The 16,157-nt window shown below is 49.6% G+C and overlaps 1 protein-coding gene across 7 annotated transcripts in view; it reads left to right on the top strand.

Annotated features, from left to right (window-relative positions):
* Window positions 1–13,423, top strand: part of CRTC1 (CREB regulated transcription coactivator 1) — a 39,876-nt gene extending 26,453 nt beyond the window's left edge. For 2 of the 7 annotated variants that reach the window (XM_048288012.1, XM_048288013.1), the window contains 6 exons: window positions 1,485–1,618; window positions 2,496–2,747; window positions 4,710–4,811; window positions 9,955–10,041; window positions 11,363–11,543; window positions 12,662–13,423. In XM_048288012.1, the coding sequence (XP_048143969.1) occupies window positions 1,485–1,618; window positions 2,496–2,747; window positions 4,710–4,811; window positions 9,955–10,041; window positions 11,363–11,543; window positions 12,662–12,873 (968 nt within the window). In that variant the 3' untranslated portion in view covers window positions 12,874–13,423. The remainder of the gene's footprint in view (window positions 1–1,484; window positions 1,619–2,495; window positions 2,748–4,709; window positions 4,812–9,954; window positions 10,042–11,362; window positions 11,544–12,661) is intronic. The other 5 variants (XM_048288014.1, XM_048288017.1, XM_048288016.1 and 2 more) reach the window with 4 other exon arrangements.
* The last annotated feature ends 2,734 nt before the right edge of the window (window positions 13,424–16,157 follow it).

Raw genomic sequence — 16,157 nt, 5'->3', positions numbered from 1 at the left:
CCTGGATTGGGAAAAGGAAATTACTGTAATCAGGTTGATGTGACTGAGCAGGTGAGTTTGGGGAGCAAGAAAAGGATTTAACCATTTGAGGACAGAGTAGGGCAGCACTTTCAGCATCCTTGGAAGAGTTTTTTGGTCTCCAAAGTTTTGGGGATGGCTTTAGAAATTCGGATTTAAGCCACAGTGGATCTCCACATTTTTTTCCCCGTAATAAGCAAAGTAAATGATATAAACCCCAACTGGTGAGTCTGTAATGCTTTGAAAACATTCCCTGATCTATCAAAGGCAGAACAAATTAAAGATACACTCCCTGACTGTATTCCTGCTTCTCTCTGGAGATTATCCCACAGTTTATCCGTTGCCACACTCCGTGTTTGGTGCTTTTCAAACCGATTTTTCCAACCTTTCCTTGCTGCTCTTCAGCAGAAAACCTCCATGAAGGCTTCTGATCCCTGTGCCCTGCTCAGGGATGTCACAGAACTCCCTGAGGGGAGCTGGGGAAGCCACCTCCTGCCAGGTCCCAGGACGTTGGTGCCCGGAGGGTGTCGGGTCCCTCCCGCACGTCCCGGGAGCCGCTGCTGGGTTTGCAAACACGGCCGGGGCTGTGTTGGGAACCTGCCTGGCCTGAGCCACTTTTCCTGCTGGCTCCTTGGCAGCCTGGCCTTCCTGGCTCCCTGGCAGCCTGCCTGGAAGCCCTGAGCCTTTGCCAAGTGCCTGGGAGCTCGCAGGCTCCCGTGAATTGCTGCTCTCTGGCAAGCTCCGGGGCAACAGCTCACTCTCGCTTGGCCTCAAATCCCTTCCCAGGGTGACTCGGTTCCTCTGGGGTGAAGCAGAAGAGAGGGGAGGTTTCTAAACTCCCAGATTTTTTTGGCTTGATCTGAACAAAATGACAATATTTGAGTTGTTTATCCCTACCCCCTGCTGGGTTGTGGCTCTTGGGAGTGTGGTGGATATTTCCTGCACTGGTGTGCCATTAAAAATGGAGCTCTTCCTGCGTAACCAGTTTGGCTTCTGCTTTTTCCATTAAAGAGGTGTTTGTTTTTACAATACCTCAAGTGCCCTCTGATAAGCTTGGTTCCAGGATCTCTTATCTCATTCCCAAAGTTGGAGCCCAAACAAACAGAGCAGAACCTGCTTTTCCTGGGCCTGGCGAGTGCAGGTGTGCGAGGACAGTGCCTGCGGTGTCTGGAACTGCTGAGGCTGCTCTGCCTCTTCCAATTCCTCATCCTGGGCACCAGCCTGACCAACCGTGCCTGGGTTTGAGCCAGGACAAACCACAGGGCTCTTCCTCTCATCCTGATGCTCTTCAACCTGACAAAATTAATTACAAATCACCTAACGAGCTCCCGCCCGGTCGGCCGAGGCACCCTCAGTGTTGTCAGCTCAGGCCGCTCGTTCTTCCTGCTTTAGGGAATTATTTTGGGTACAAATATCACCAAGGCCTTGCTGTGTCCTTGCTGAAGGTGGTTTGTTATTCCTGGCAGGAATGACGACGACACCGGCCCCGTCCCAGCACCGCCAGCCCAGCGTCAGCCCCCTGTCCTTGGGCGCGGACTCGCGGCGACCTCAGTCCCAGCAAATGTCCCCCACGCTGTCCCCGCTCTCACCCATCACTCAGGTAGGAACTCATGGGGGAATCCAAGTTTTCTAATCACAGGTTCATTGTTTTAATCTGCTTAGGCTGGAAGTTCGGCTCAAAGAGCCACAGGGAAGGGTTAGGTGGGATGTTGGGAAGGGATTCCTCCCTGGGAGGGTGGGGAGGGGCTGGGATGGAATTCCCGGAGAAGCTGTGGCTGTCCCTGGATCCCTGGAAGTGTCCAAGGCCGGGTTGGATGGGGCTTGGAGCAACCTGGGATAGTGGAAAGTGTCCCTGCCATGGGACAAGATGAGCTTTCAGGTCCCTTCCAATGCAAACCATCCCATGGTTCCATGAACTTCATCTCTTGTTCTGTAATTTCCTCCTTTGAAGGTGTTCCTTAATTCGGAGCCTTAAAAAGGGAGAGGTTTGTAGAAGTTACAGGTTTTACTTCCTCTTTTCTAGAACTGTGATAAAAACCATCTCTTAGACCACATTTTTTCTGTGATGTCCCAAAGTGAGCTGTGAAATTCGAAAGCCGTTTCTCTAGTTCGTGAGAGAAGCTCAATTATCTTCTAAAATTGATTTTACAAGTGCGACTCTGTGACTGCCCAGGTTGGTGATTTCTGACCTCAAGATTTAACTGGGTTTTAAAGGATTGGTTTATACACTGGAGGTGATGTTGAATCTTTGGAAATACAGAATTACAGAATCCCAGGATGGTTTGGGTTGGAAGGAACCTTAAACCTCATCCAATCCACCCCTGCCATGGGCAGAAACTTTTTCCTTTAGAGCAGCTTCTTGACTTTTTAACCTTTAGGTGCCATTTTTAAAACACAAACCAAGCCTGACTCAATTTCCTTGGTGTGAAGTGCTTGAGCACCCTGGGAATTCCCTGATTCTGCTCCTTCTTTTCCAGGCCGTGGCTATGGATGCATTGTCCCTGGAGCAGCAGCTCCCCCCGTATCCCTTTTTCACCCAGACCAGCTCCCAGCAGCAGCAGCAGGCACCAGTGGCCAGTTCCCTGCCCCAGACCCCCCCTCTGCTGCAGAGCTCGGGGCTGCAGAGGGGCCCCCAGCTCCCCCCTCTCTCCGTCACGGTACCTTCCACCATCCCCCAGTCACCTCCAGGGAGCCAGAGCCAGCCCTCCATGGGGATAGACATCAACTCGGTGAGTTTGGGAAGGGCTTTCCTTGGGAAAGCTGGGAACGTTCAGTGTAGGGTGGGAAATGAGCTTGGACAAGCCCGTGAGAAGGAGAATTTTAGGGAAGCTGAAGTAAACTTAGGATGGTTTTGGTTGAATGCACCTTGAAGTGTTTTCTAGAGGAAAAATCGACATTAAATTTTGTCCCGGGTTTGATTAGGCCCAGCTTAAATCTGTCAGCATTTATTGGGGTGTTTTCAGGGTGTCCGGTGTCCCCCAACACATCAGGATACCGACTGGGGGAGCTCCCAGAGCCTTGAGAGAGAATCCAACTACAACAAGCATTTTCCAGTCAAAATACCACCTGGAAAATTTATTTTCCAGAAGTTGTCAAGAACCAGGTATTTTCTGCAGTTTCTCTCCTCAGAACCCTTTTATTTTGAGGAATTTTGGAGCATCTGTTCCAAAATGGATTTTGTGGCTGCCTCCAGTGGCCAGAAGAATTGGAGTGAGGATTTATGGACAGGTCCCTTTTCCTGCTTGTTTTAACACAGTCTGTTAGGAAATGTTCTGTCTCAGCAGCTGAAAATCCCAACTCAGGGATCCCAGGCCAGGCAGGGAGGGATGTCCCAGCTCCCCCTGCTCCTTCTGCCCCTGTAGGGTCCTGGTTGTCCCACCTGTGGTGTCCTGGCAGCGCTGTAGTGACAGGAATGGCTTTGGGAATGAGAAGAAATCATTTCTATTGATCTGCCCTCGGCTGTGGATAAAATTTTTAACAGTTTGTGCTCCTTGAGAGCAGCTGCTTCCCTTGCAGGATGGGAAGGGGAAGAGGGAAGGACAATCCAGCAGTGGAAAGGATCCCACCCCACTCAAAATGTGTCCCTGTTTTGATTCTAATCCTCATGTAGCACCAGTACAGACAATTCTGATCTCATCCTTTGCTTTCTGTGTTGCTTTCCTCATCCTAAACCTCTTTATGACCTGAACTTTTAGGCTGCTGTGCTTATCTTCTAAAGCAACTGAAGTAATTCCTAAATAAACAGATTTAAAGCCACTTTGTCAAAAAGCCTCTGGAGCTGTCACAGCCTCGCTGGCAACTTCTACACGGGTTTTGTGAGGCAGAAGTGAAATTTAATTTGTAGTTTGGGTGGCTGCTGACAGGGTGGAAGTGGCAATGCAGAGCAAAAAGGGAAATTTTCTTGGGATTTACAGAATTTGGGGTCAAAAATTGGTAGTGCAGAGTTCTCCCACACTGCAAACCTGATTACATTCACTGGATTGCAGGTTCTCCTCAATCATCCCTTAATTTCTAAAGGAAGTAAAAGGAGAAGAGCTGGGCTGCTCTTTATGTTAATTAGTACAACATTATTCAAATACCGCTAATATTATTAATTTGTTTCGAATGAGGGGGGAAAAAAAGTGAAATCTTTGAAAATAACGTCTCAAGACACCTGGGAAGAGTGTAAAAATCACAGATATAAACCTGCAAAACACAGTGTGAATTCCCAGAGGGTGTCTGCTCCATGTCCTGGGCTGCAGTGGAGTTTGGGGCTGTGTGGTGACAGGTTTGTACCCCAGGTTTATCAGCTGTGCCTCAGTGCTGATAACCCAGCTGGAGGCAGAGCAGGATCCCAGTGAACACAGATGTGGGGCTGGCACTTGAACTGAAGCATGAATGACATTCTTTCTGAATTATTCCCAGCTTCCAAGACTTCTTTGCCCTAAATCCTTGGCTGACCTGATTTTTTTTTAATATATTATGAATCGAGCATAAGCGAGAACAGGCAGGAAACGCTCCCAGCTGTGCCTGTCCCTGCTCCGGGGCAGACCCCCAGAGCTCTCCCCCTCTTTTGGGACCTCATTCACACAATCCTGTCTTCCCACACAGAAACTGAAGAGGATGGTTTCTCCCAGCTCCATCACTCCAGAAGTTTGTATTTTCCAAGCCTCCCTCAATGCCATGGTGTTTAATTCTGTGTTGTTCTGTAGGCCTCACTCCAGCAGTACCGCAGTAATGCTGGATCCCCAGCCAACCAGTCTCCCACCTCTCCTGTCTCCAATCAAGGCTTCTCTCCTGGCAGCTCCCCTCAAGTAAGGGACTCTGTGCTTCCACAGGCCTTGCTTCTCGTGTGTGTTTTTAGCTGGATTTCTCCATCACTGCCCCATAGTTGTCTCACTGTGACTCTGTGTGTGCCTCATGCATCACCGACGTCCCATCTCTTCTGCCCTTCCATCCACTCCCACAGGGTTTCAGGAGCTGCTGAATTGCCTTTCTTAGTGAGCAGAGAATCACAGAATCAGGCTGCTGGTTGAACACTTGGGGTGGTGTTTGTTTGGTGGGCAGAACCTCCAGGTAGAACCCTTTCAATTCCCAGGATCCCAGGGGAGCTGATGGGGGTGAAGTTGGGAGGGCAAGGAAGGGGAAATTTCAGTGCCTCCTGCAGCAGGAAATCTCCTGGGGCACTAAACATTTAAATATTTACACTAAATATCCCAAACGGATTTAGATCAGGATGGTTTTTATGTGGGAACACGCCCTGTGAGAGAAAACACTGGAGAAAATGCTCTTAAAATGAGCAGCTTGTGGCTGGCAGGGAATGGGTTCCCAGCACACTCCCTTGCATGCCAGCTGCTTTTCCTTGCTCTACGTGTATCTCCTCACACATCCACGTGTCCTGGATGGAAATCACAGCTGAGGAGAGTGTGTGATCCTCTGAAGGGGGATTTTTACCTGCCAGCAGCAAGAAATTAAAAAGGAGCAGATTTTGAGGGTGCCCCAGTGTAAGAAAGTGCATTTTCAGTGCCTGATGCTGCTGAAAGAGCCCCAGCTGGCTGCTCTGGAGAATCCCACCTGGAGAAAAGAAGTGCAGGGAATTCTTCCAGAGCATCACAAGAGTCTGCAAATCCATTTTCTGTTTCACCACTGAACGTTGAAGGCTATAAGGAGGATCCTTTCTAAATAAGGGCTGCCCCTTCATGGTTCCCAGGCAGGAGCTCTAGGTCCCCTTCATTAACCAGGTCATGGTAAGCTCAGCCCTGGATCCAAGTGGCAGGAATTGTCTGGATTTCCTTAACCCTGGCTTAATTGCTTCTTAACCTCTCTCTCTTCTGCCTGCTTCTGTGAGTTCTGCTGTGCTCTGTGTGCCTCCAGAAACCAGCACTGTCCCCTAGAGCAGAGCTTGCTGCAGACTCTCACTTCTCACTGGGCAGCACATCCAAATTTAGGTTTTATGTTGATTTTTCCCCCTTTGATTTCTCAATTACTCTGGCTTGGTTTTGTCCCCAGACTTGTTGCCACTGGTCAGTCCCAAGGACCAGAGTGCAGCAAGTGGAGCACACCCTGGGCTATGATTTTTCCTGCTGGTTTTGTCCTGTAAAAACTTTCTCAGGTTCTGCTCTGTTTGAGAGGGACACCACAGCACTGAGTGGAAGGAAGAGGATTTTTTAATGCTGCTTTTTGTAGTATTGGCCTCTTAAACACCCACAGAATTCCTTAGTTTTGCTGAATTAAAACTGAGGTGGATTTGTTGCCCCCGGGAATGACCCAAAAGCTGGTGGTGGTCACAAATGTGAAATGGAGAGAGAAGAAAAACCAGTTTGGAGGGGAAATTGAGATTGGTTGTGAAGATGGGGCAGCTCCAGGCAGCAGAATCCCTTAATCTGCCCTGAGTGAAGGCAGATCCCTTCCAACAGCAGAATATTCCACTGTGGAGCAGCCTGGCACTGATGAGTGGGATGCAGTGGGTGTGACCAGGCAGGTGCCTCCACGTGCTCCTCTTTCCCCCATGGATTTGGGGTTTCATCCTCCGAGTGCCAAAGGACATTCCTTAAACCACAAACCTGGGCTTTGATTTGTGTCCCACACGGTTCATTCACCACAGGTTCTTCTCCATGCCCCACCTCTCCCAACCCCTCTGCTCCCGTGTCCCAGCCGTGTGTGTGTGTCCCACCAGTCCTCCCTGTCCCCACAGGGGTGGGAAAGCTCTGCCTGCCCCCCCAGCTCTGTGTTTGCATGGCTTCCACCCCCAGTGCCTTGGCTGCTTCCCTGCTCTCATCCCTGGCATCCTGTTCCAGTTAGACAGAAATATTCCTGCTCCAGTGGCTCTGACCTGGAGAACCTGGTAGGTATTTTTAGATGGATCATTCCAGCCAGGGATTTGTGCTTTGGGGTTGGTTTTTCCTCACAGTCGCTCCATGAAGCCCAGAAGATGCTCTTGTGACTTTGCAATGGTTCTGGAGATGGTGTTTGCACAGTGTTGTTCCTGGAGTTGTTGATAAATGATTCCAAGGCTCTGAAGTGTTGAAGGAATGACATTTCCAGTGGGTTTCCTTTGGGAATTCCGGTGCTTGCAGCTGTAGGAACCAGCACCCTTCACAGGAGGAGCAAACCCAGGCTGGCTTTGGGTAGGAGACTCTGAGCTGGACTTGCACAAGCACATTCTGCTCTCCTGTTGATTATCTCTCACGTTCCTCAAAGTTTTTGGGATGGGAACAGTGCTTAGTGAAACACAGAGATTTTAGGGATTGTCCTCATTTTGGGAATTGTCCTGCCACTCCCGTTCTGTGGAATGAATGACAGGAGTTCACGGGAAAAAATACCTCGATCCTCTTTGGAGCTCTCGAATAGCAGTTGGGTTTTAGTGCTGGTTTTGCTTCCCATCGAGTCTGTGTCATCCCAAAATTCAGATTTTCCTTAGAAATGGTTATAAACCATAGATTGGTCTGGAATTAGGTTGGATCCAGTGATCCCTGAGGTCTTTTCCAACCTCACTGATGCAGTGATCACCCAGAGCTGACCCCGTTCCTGCCTCTCGGCTGGGAATCGTCTCCTGATCCACTTGCTTGAGTGAGCTCTGGATTCTGCCTCCAGTTTTTTAGGAGCAGCAGATGGAGCAGGTTGGATAATGTGGAGCTGGAGTAGTTGATCAAAGCCTGACAGGGCAGCAAATCAGGTCTCTGTGGTTAAAAAACCCCCACATTTTCTTTAAATTGCTCTAAGGGGTGCTTTGCTTTTCTCTTACCAGTATCTTATCAGTGGCTCTTGTGGTGTTTGATCCCTCCTGGTGTTTGATCCCTCCTGGTGTTTGATCCTTTCTTTCCAGGGATCCAGCAGCCTCCAGAGTGTTGATGACCAGGTGATAAATTGGAAAAGTGGCTCCAGTTCCAGCCCTTTCCCAGTTTTGGCTGCACATGGAGCAGGGATGTCAGGGATTGTTGGGTGGTCTGCCTGTGACAGACCATAAATGCCCAGGAAAGTGAATCCCAAATCTCTTTTCCAAGTGCATCCAAACCATCCCTGCTCCGAGCAGTTCTGGGATCAACCAGGATCTGCTGAGCCAGGATTTTGGAGGAGGAGTTCCAGCCATGGAGTCTCAGGCTGGGAATTCCTGCCTTGATCCACATTCATCCCAAATCATCCCTATAAATCAACCCCCATCTCAGGGGTCTGGCTGGAAGTGGGGAGGTTTTTAAGGAATATCTTGGTGCTTCTTTCCCGGTAATCCCCTCATGGAAGGACAATTTAGGTGGTTTTTGAATTATTTTTTAATACAGGGTATTTTTTTGAGGGTCTAAAATCTGTGCCTGTTCTGATTCTTCCTAAGCTTTTCCTGAATTTCCCATGCTTAGGTTTTTAAGGAGGAAATTTGTAGCCTTCTGCTTTTGCCATCTGGATAAACCAGCAACTGAATTTTGTTTTCCAAGATTGAGACGATCACTCCATGGAAATTGTCTTCTATAGATGTTCTCTTTGTTAGTTAATAGTGTTTTTTTCAGCAGGAATATCAGGATTTGGGAATTTTAAATCAGGAGTGATGTTGCTGATTTTTATCTGGCATTTTTTTGGGACAGGATTAAAACATGGACCTGAAATTCTTGATAAATAATGGAGAATAACCGAGGGAGGGAACAGTGATTTAGCAAGGCTGAGGAATTCCTCCTGGAATTCTTCACTGGGCTTCCCCCTGACCTTTCCTGCTCTGCAGTTCCCATGGAATGACTTTAAACCAGGAATTTCGCCATTTGAGGCTGCAGATTCAGAGCAGAACAGCCCCTCCCGCCTCATTTGTGAACACAAAATTCCAAAAGGAGCAGAAATGCAGCTCTGTTGTCCCTCCCCGTGTTTCCCAGCGCAGTGTCCGTGTCCATAAATCCCAGTTTTCCATGTTGTCCGTGCTCTGGGAGAAGCCTGTGGGGTTCTGTGGTGTCCCTGTGCCCGTGGCAGGTGCAGGGTCCGGGGCGATTCCCAGCGGCTCCGTGAGGGTCCCGAGGGATTCCCTCCTGCTCCGTGTGGATCCTGTGGGTCCCAAGGGATTCCTGCCTGCTCCGTGTGGATCCTGTGGGATCCCCTGGGCCCTGTGGGATTCCCTCCTGCTCCATGTGGATCCCCTGGGCCCTGTGGGATTCCCTCCTGCTCTCTGTGGATCCTGTGGGATCCCCTGGGCCCTGTGGGATTCCCTCCTGCTCCGTGTGGATCTTGTGGGTCCCGAGGATTCCCTCCTGCTCTGTGGAGGTCGTCGGGGATCCCCCGGGCCCTGTGGGATTCCCGCCTGCTCCGTGCAGATCCTGTGGGATTCCCTCCTGCTCCATGTGGATCCTGCGGGATCCCCTGGGCCCTGTGGGATTCCCTCATGCTCTGTGTGGATCCTGTGGGATCCCCTGGGCCCTGTGGGATTCCCTCCTGCTCCGTGTGGATCCCCAGAGCCCTGTGGGATTCCCTCCTGCTCTGTGCGGATCCTATGGGATCCTCTGGGCCCTGTGGGATTCCCTCCTGCTCCGTGTGGATCCCCTGGGCTCTGTGGGATTCCCTCCTGCTCCGTGTGGATCCCCTGGGCCCTGTGGGATTCCTTCCTGCTCCGTGTGGATCCCCTGGGCCCTGTGGGATTCCCTCCTGCTCCGTGTGGATCCCCTGGGCCCTGTGGGATTCCTTCCTGCTCCGTGTGGATCCCCTGGGCCCTGTGGGATTCCCTCCTGCTCCGTGTGGATCCCCTGGGCTCTGTGGGATTCCCTCCTGCTCCGTGTGGATCCTGTGGGATCCCCTGGGCCCTGTGGGATTCCCTCCTGCTCCGTGTGGATCCCCTGGGATCCTGTGGGATCCTCTGTACCCTGGAGGACTCGTGCGGGCCCCGGGCGATTCCCGCCCGCTCCGTGCGGATTTCTCTGGAATTCCTGGTGCCGGGAGAGCCGGGGGAGGAATTTGGGATTTTGCACCATAAAGCCTCTGTTTTGTTTTCAGCATTCTTCCATGCTGGGCAGTGTTTTTGGGGACTCCTATTATGAGCAGCAGATGACAGCTAGGCAGGCTAATGCCCTCTCCCACCAGGTGAGCAAATTCATCTCGGGCCTGGCTCGGCCTCTCCCACATCAAATTAATGCCAATTAATTCCCAGTTAATTTTCTGTCACGTCCCCGTTCTGTCCATGTAGAGTTTTCCTTCTTTTTGTTTGTGTTACTCAGCAGTTTCTTGTTTTGTTTGGTTTTTCCCCCCTCCTCACTCTCTGTCCTCCCACTCCCACGTAGGTGTTTAAAATGTTCTGCCAAAAAAAAAAAAAAAGGGAAAGCAATTAAAAAAAAAAAAAATAATAATGAAGCTTTTAAAAGTGAAAATAATGTCAGGCAGCTTTGAAAAGGGAAAAGAGTGAAAAGAAAATGTTAAAGCAGTGAAAATCAGCTTGAAAAAGGAAACATAAGGTAGTTTGGAAGAGGAAAAATAGTGAGAGTTTTAAAATGGAAATGAGCTTTAAAAGGGAAAAATAATGAAATTTGAAAGAGGAAAAATACTGAAAAAGAAATTTTAAAATAATGAAAATTCATTTTAAGAAGGAAAAATAAGGAGAAGGAATAAGGAGAAGTAATGACAACTTTAAAAGGGATAAGCAATAAAATTTGAAAGGAAAAAGAATGAAAATATATTTTAAAATAATGAGAATGAGCTTTGAAAAGACATTTTTTAAATAATGAAAAGAAATTTTTAAAATAATGAATTTTTTAAAATAATGCAAATGTTGCAAATTAAAATAATGAAATTAAATTCTAAAATGAAAAACCAAAATCTTTAAAACAATGAAAATAAATTGGACAAAATTTAAAACACCGAAAAAAATTTAAAATTAAACATCATGGAAATACATTGAAAAATTAAAATCATTAAATATTTCAAGCTCCACATTTGTGGCTAGAATTGCAGTTGGGAAGGAGTCAGTTGTAGGTGATTGACTCCAGAGTTTGGGAATAATCCATGGCTGGTTTTATTTGGGAATAGTCAGAGCCTCCCTTGGTTTGGCCGACCAGAGCACGGATTCATTAAATTATGGAATACTTAAACCAGGAATGTGTCCAGAGAGGGAATTCTGGTGGGCAGAGACCTCAGGGCGAGCCTGAACTCCCTTTCTTTTCCTTTAAAACCTCCCTTTTCTTTCGTTCTCCTGATTCCCACGACCCAGTTTGATTTGTGCATCCTCCTCCCCCTCCTCCGAATTGGGCAGGAAATATCCCAGGAAGCTCAGGGCCAACAGCCCCTCTTTGAGCACCAAAGCTAAAGATGAATTTGTTTGCCTGTCTCTCGTCCCGTCCTCGAGCCGTGTCCGTTGTCCCCGCTGTCCTTCCCGAGGTTGGGATTTAACAATTCCCGTGTTGCTCTGCAGCTGGAGCAGTTCAACATGATCGAGAACGCCATCAGCTCCAACAGCCTGTACAGCCCCTGCTCCACCCTCAACTACTCCCAGGCTGCCATGATGGGACTGACGGGCAGCCACGGCAGCCTGCAGGACTCGCAGCAGCTCAACTACTCCAGCCACGGCAACATCCCCAACATCATCCTGACAGGTAACTCCGGCCTGGGAATGCCGTTCCCAGGGGGGCACCGGGGGCACCGGGCCCTGTGGTGTTGGTGGCAGAGGGAAGAGGTTGTCCTGCTCCTCACCTGGGGCACCTCGGGAGATCTGAAGCTGTTGGAGTGTCCAAAGTTGGGATTCAGGGATGGGAAAAGGTCTTGACACTCAGGAGGAGACTGAGGGAGACTCTGTGGGTTCTGTAGCTCCTCCCGTGGGGCAGCTCCGATCTCTGGGAGCAGGGACAGGACCCAGGGAGCAGCTGGAGCTGTGTCAGGGGGTTGGGATGGAAAGCAGGGAAAAGTTCTTTCCCCCTGAGGGTGCTGGGCACTGCCCAGGCTCCCCAGGGAATGGTCCTGGCCCTGAGGCTTCCAGAGCTCCAGGAGCCTTTGGACACCACTCTGGGACAGGGTGGGATTGTTGGGGTGTCGGTGCAGGGCCAGGAGCTGCATTCCATGATCCTTGTGAGTCCCTCCCAGCTCAGGATATTCCATGATCCCGGCCTTGGGGTTTCTCTCTGTTGAGCCAAGAAAGGAAAAGGGGATTGTTGTTGTTGAGGGGTTTGTTCACCTGAGCCGCGGTGCCAGTCCAGGTGTGTCCCAGTGTCCCCCTCACCTGGAATCCCAGCACACAGGTAGAGCACCAGTTTTCCTATGGACTTTCCCTGGCTCTGAATTCCCTGGATCCTCTGCCGCAGCGAGGAGAAGCTGTGAGAGCCAAACTCCTTCCTCTGCTCAGCCCGAGCTGGCCAGCAAAGGGTTGGAGTGTCACATATGGTGGCCAGTCTGGTCACAGCAGGATTTTGGAAACAATCTCTGCCCAGGGATACTGTGGCTGCAGCCAGGGATTGCTGGTGGGAATGCTGGAAATGGAGGTTATTCCTCCTAAAGCTGAGGGAGAGAAAAGGGACTCGAGTGACACCAAACATCCAGACACGAATTTCGGGTTGCATCTGGTGGTTTGGAGATGCTGAGAGGAGCCTGAAATCTGGAGGAGGATTGATGTTATTTACCTGAGAGCTCCATAAATGTTCCCAGGGTTTTTGGGAGCTGTTTGATGACTTCCAGACCGGTGTTTCTCCGAGTGACCCCCTGTGTGTTCTTCTCCCCGCAGTGACAGGAGAATCCCCCCCCAGCTTATCAAAAGAACTGACCAGCTCCTTGGCGGGAGTGGGGGACGTCAGCTTCGACACGGATTCCCAGTTCCCTCTGGATGAACTCAAAATTGACCCTTTGACCTTGGATGGACTGCACATGCTCAACGACCCCGACATGGTCCTCACCGACCCCGCCACAGAGGACACGTTCCGGATGGACCGGCTGTGACTCCGGCCGGGCTCTTGCGGAGGATCCGTCCCGGAGGATCCGTCCCGGAGGATCAGCCGGAGCAGCTGCTCCGTGTCCCCCTGTACAATGAGTAACCACAGCTTGTTGTTCTGAGCTTGCCGCGCTGCCGAGCCCCCGTCCCCGTGGCGCCCAGCGATGTCACCCCCGAGCCGCTCGTTGCCGTCCAGCAGTAAGGAGTTTCCCGGTTTTCCAGTTTTCCGTTGGCCTTTTCCTCTCCAGAGCCCCCCTTTCCCCCACCAAAGCCCCGGCGGGACGCTGTCCGTGTCTCTTTGCACTAGAGAAGGGGTTTGGGCAGCTGAGGAAGGGCAGGAGATGCTGGCGAACACCGAAATTTGGGGCTGGAGGGGCGAGCCCCGGCTGTGCCCCCTCCTCTCTCCCGGATTGGGAAGCAAATCCCTGCATTGCCACCCCCTGGAATTGTGACTGTGCTTTGTGACACTGTTCCTCCCTCGAGGTGTCCCCAGGTGTGTCCCCAACCTCTTGTCCCTCCCTCCTTTCCCAGCAATCCCGGCAAAGCGGAGCCGCCGCCGGCCACCAATCCCAAAAATCCACTTTAAACACTATTTTTTTCCAAGCTTTTTATGTTTGGTTTTGTTTGTTTGGTTTTTTTTTAAATATATATGTAATATATATCTATTTCTATATATGGCTACATATATAGAGAGCATTTCTGAGCACACATGAAAGTTCTATAATTCATTACTTGATTAGACAGAGGATCAGAACATCTTAAAGCAGCTAAAAAAAAATAGAGACTAACCTGCATAATCCTAATTTTTACTTTGTGAGAGATTCCTGGGCAACAGGAAGGGCATTTCCATAGCAATGCCAGGCTCGTAGAATCATGATTTTTTAATTTTTTTATTCTTATTCATTACTTATTCTGTTACTTATTTATGACTTTTTTGTTTTTGTCGTTGTTGTTGTCATTTCTTTTTTTTTTCTTTTTTTATTTAAATATTTGGATATTAGGAAAGTAGCTCAACTACATACAGCCAATGGAAGCACTCTACATAACTCTTGTACAGTACATTTTTTTTGTGGTTTTATTCCAGAAATATATTATATATATTATATATATATAGGTATTTTTAAACTAACTGGAATTTTAAACAGATGTTAAGCAGGAATAAGGGAGCCTAAGGCAAGTTTAGATGTTTTCCTTTGGAATAGGCAAAGTAGAGTGGTTGGAACTTAAAAATTCCTTCATTCACCTGAGGGAAAAAAATCTCTTGCTCCACACAATGACCAGGATTGAATCCTCCAAAACTCTGTTGGATTAAATCGAGAATTGATTGTTCCTGGTGGCCCTGGTGAATATTCTGTGCTGCACATTAGAAAGATCCCATCCAGATTCCTCAGACTGGGAATTGGGGGTTTCTCTGTGGCCGGATCGATGGCGGTTCCCAGATTTCTGGGAATGAGTGAATTTAAAGGGGCTGATATTCCCTGCCCAGGGCACTGATGGAACATCCTCATTCCACTGGGATCTGCACGGGGACAGCATCTCCCAGCACAGGAAAAGGCAGGAATTAATCAGGAATTAACATGATTTGGAGTCTTATTAACTAATTAAAAATGTGACCCCCGACGGTGAGCTGCCCCTGGAGAGGGAAGCACTTCCATTCCACCCAGGATTGGGAGCAGCCACGTGGATTTCATTCCCCACACCCTCCCTAAAATCCCATTCCAGTTCCCAGTCCACACCAGCTGTGGTTTGTTCCCCCACAGTTCCCCTTCCCACCCCTTCTGCACCACCTGGATTTGCGTTTTGCCTCCAGACCTGTCCCTTTCTCAGCCCTTCCGAGGAAATCCCAACCCCCAGCACTCCCAATCCCAGGAAGCTTCTCCTTGTTCCTGCTCGGGAGCGGCGCTGGGCTGCTCTTAACGAGTTCCACCGCAATTAATGAGAGTCCTCCTGCAATTAACGGCCTCTCACTGTCCTCCTGAGTTCTCCTGCTCCTAATGAGTTATACTAAGTTTCTGTGTGCTTCCAGAAATCCGTGGGCTGCCGTGCTGAGATTCCTGCCTGCTCTGCTGAGCGGGAGCGGGCTCGGGATCTCCCCAATCCCGGGGCGTCCGCTCACCTTCCGTGCCATTTGTTGACCATTTGCACTAAAAATGTGGAGTTTTTTCTTGGCTTCCCTGTGTCTTTTGGGGTTTTTTTGGTTATTTTATTTTATTTTATTTTATTTTATCCTTCCCCATGCCCTCCAGAGGTTTCCCCGCATCTCTTGGCAATGTTTTGGGATTTTTTGGCAGGGTTTGAGCCCGGTAGGACACGCTCACTCCTGGTGGCTGCTTGTTTCAGATCCCTCACGCTTTTTCGGTTTAAGGAGGATAAAAGGCAGCTCAAACAGGAGGAAACCTGGAAAAACCAGGAGGAATTTGGGCCCCAGGTGACTCGGAGCCCTTTGCTGAAGGTACAGTGTGAGCCCAAAGCGCTTCGTGCAGCTCCCGTAGCTCCGGTGGGAATTCCGTGTCGCTCTCCCGTTGGAATGACTCCCGTGCATGTGGCAATCCTTGTCTGTGATGTATTTTTTTAACACCAGAGTCACTTCAGAGCGAAGCATCCGAGCAGGAGCTGAGATTCCTCACTGGAGACTCGGACAGGGAGCTGTGGCTCCGGCTCCTTCCCGGTTTTTTAACTCCGTGTGTAAATAAGAGCTCTTTGTTTCTTACACTTGTAAGTCGACCTTGAAAATGGCCTTAATTTCAAATAACACACCTTGGATGCAGCTGTCACAATGAGGGACCATCCAGCTGAGAGAAATCCAGGTTCTGCTCCCTTGGGAGGGGGGAAGGAGCTGGGATGTCCCCGTGGGAATGCTGTGTGTGCCAGGATGGGCTCCAGCTGTGGGCAGGGAAAAGCTGCTTCTCATCCCGACCCTTTGAGATCCAGGAATTCCAGCAGCTCCTGCCTTTCCCTTCCCCAAGGGGAGCCTTTCACGTGGGAACTGCCCCAGAGGGATTCCCCCCCCCTTCTCTCTCCTTAAAATTCCAGTTTTTGTGGCATCAGGCTGATCTGGAAGCAAACACAGAGAAAAGCATGGAGCGGACCCCAAGTGTTCCCAGCACAAATAATCTGCTTTTATTTCAAATTCAGCACTCCCGTGCTCATTGTGTGGGGCTCCCTCCCTGCAGGTGGGAGCAGAAAGGGAGAACAAGAAAAAATCCCAAGGAGAAAATAGTGTTAATTGCTATTATTGCTGAGTTTGAGTTCAGTGGTGTTGAAGCTGTCTGGTGTCTCCAGGGGTGACTGT

The sequence above is a fragment of the Corvus hawaiiensis genome, chromosome 28, assembly GCF_020740725.1.
Source record: "Corvus hawaiiensis isolate bCorHaw1 chromosome 28, bCorHaw1.pri.cur, whole genome shotgun sequence".
In the NCBI taxonomy this organism is placed as follows: domain Eukaryota; kingdom Metazoa; phylum Chordata; class Aves; order Passeriformes; family Corvidae; genus Corvus; species Corvus hawaiiensis.
This window is presented reverse-complemented; position numbering and strand designations above follow the sequence as displayed.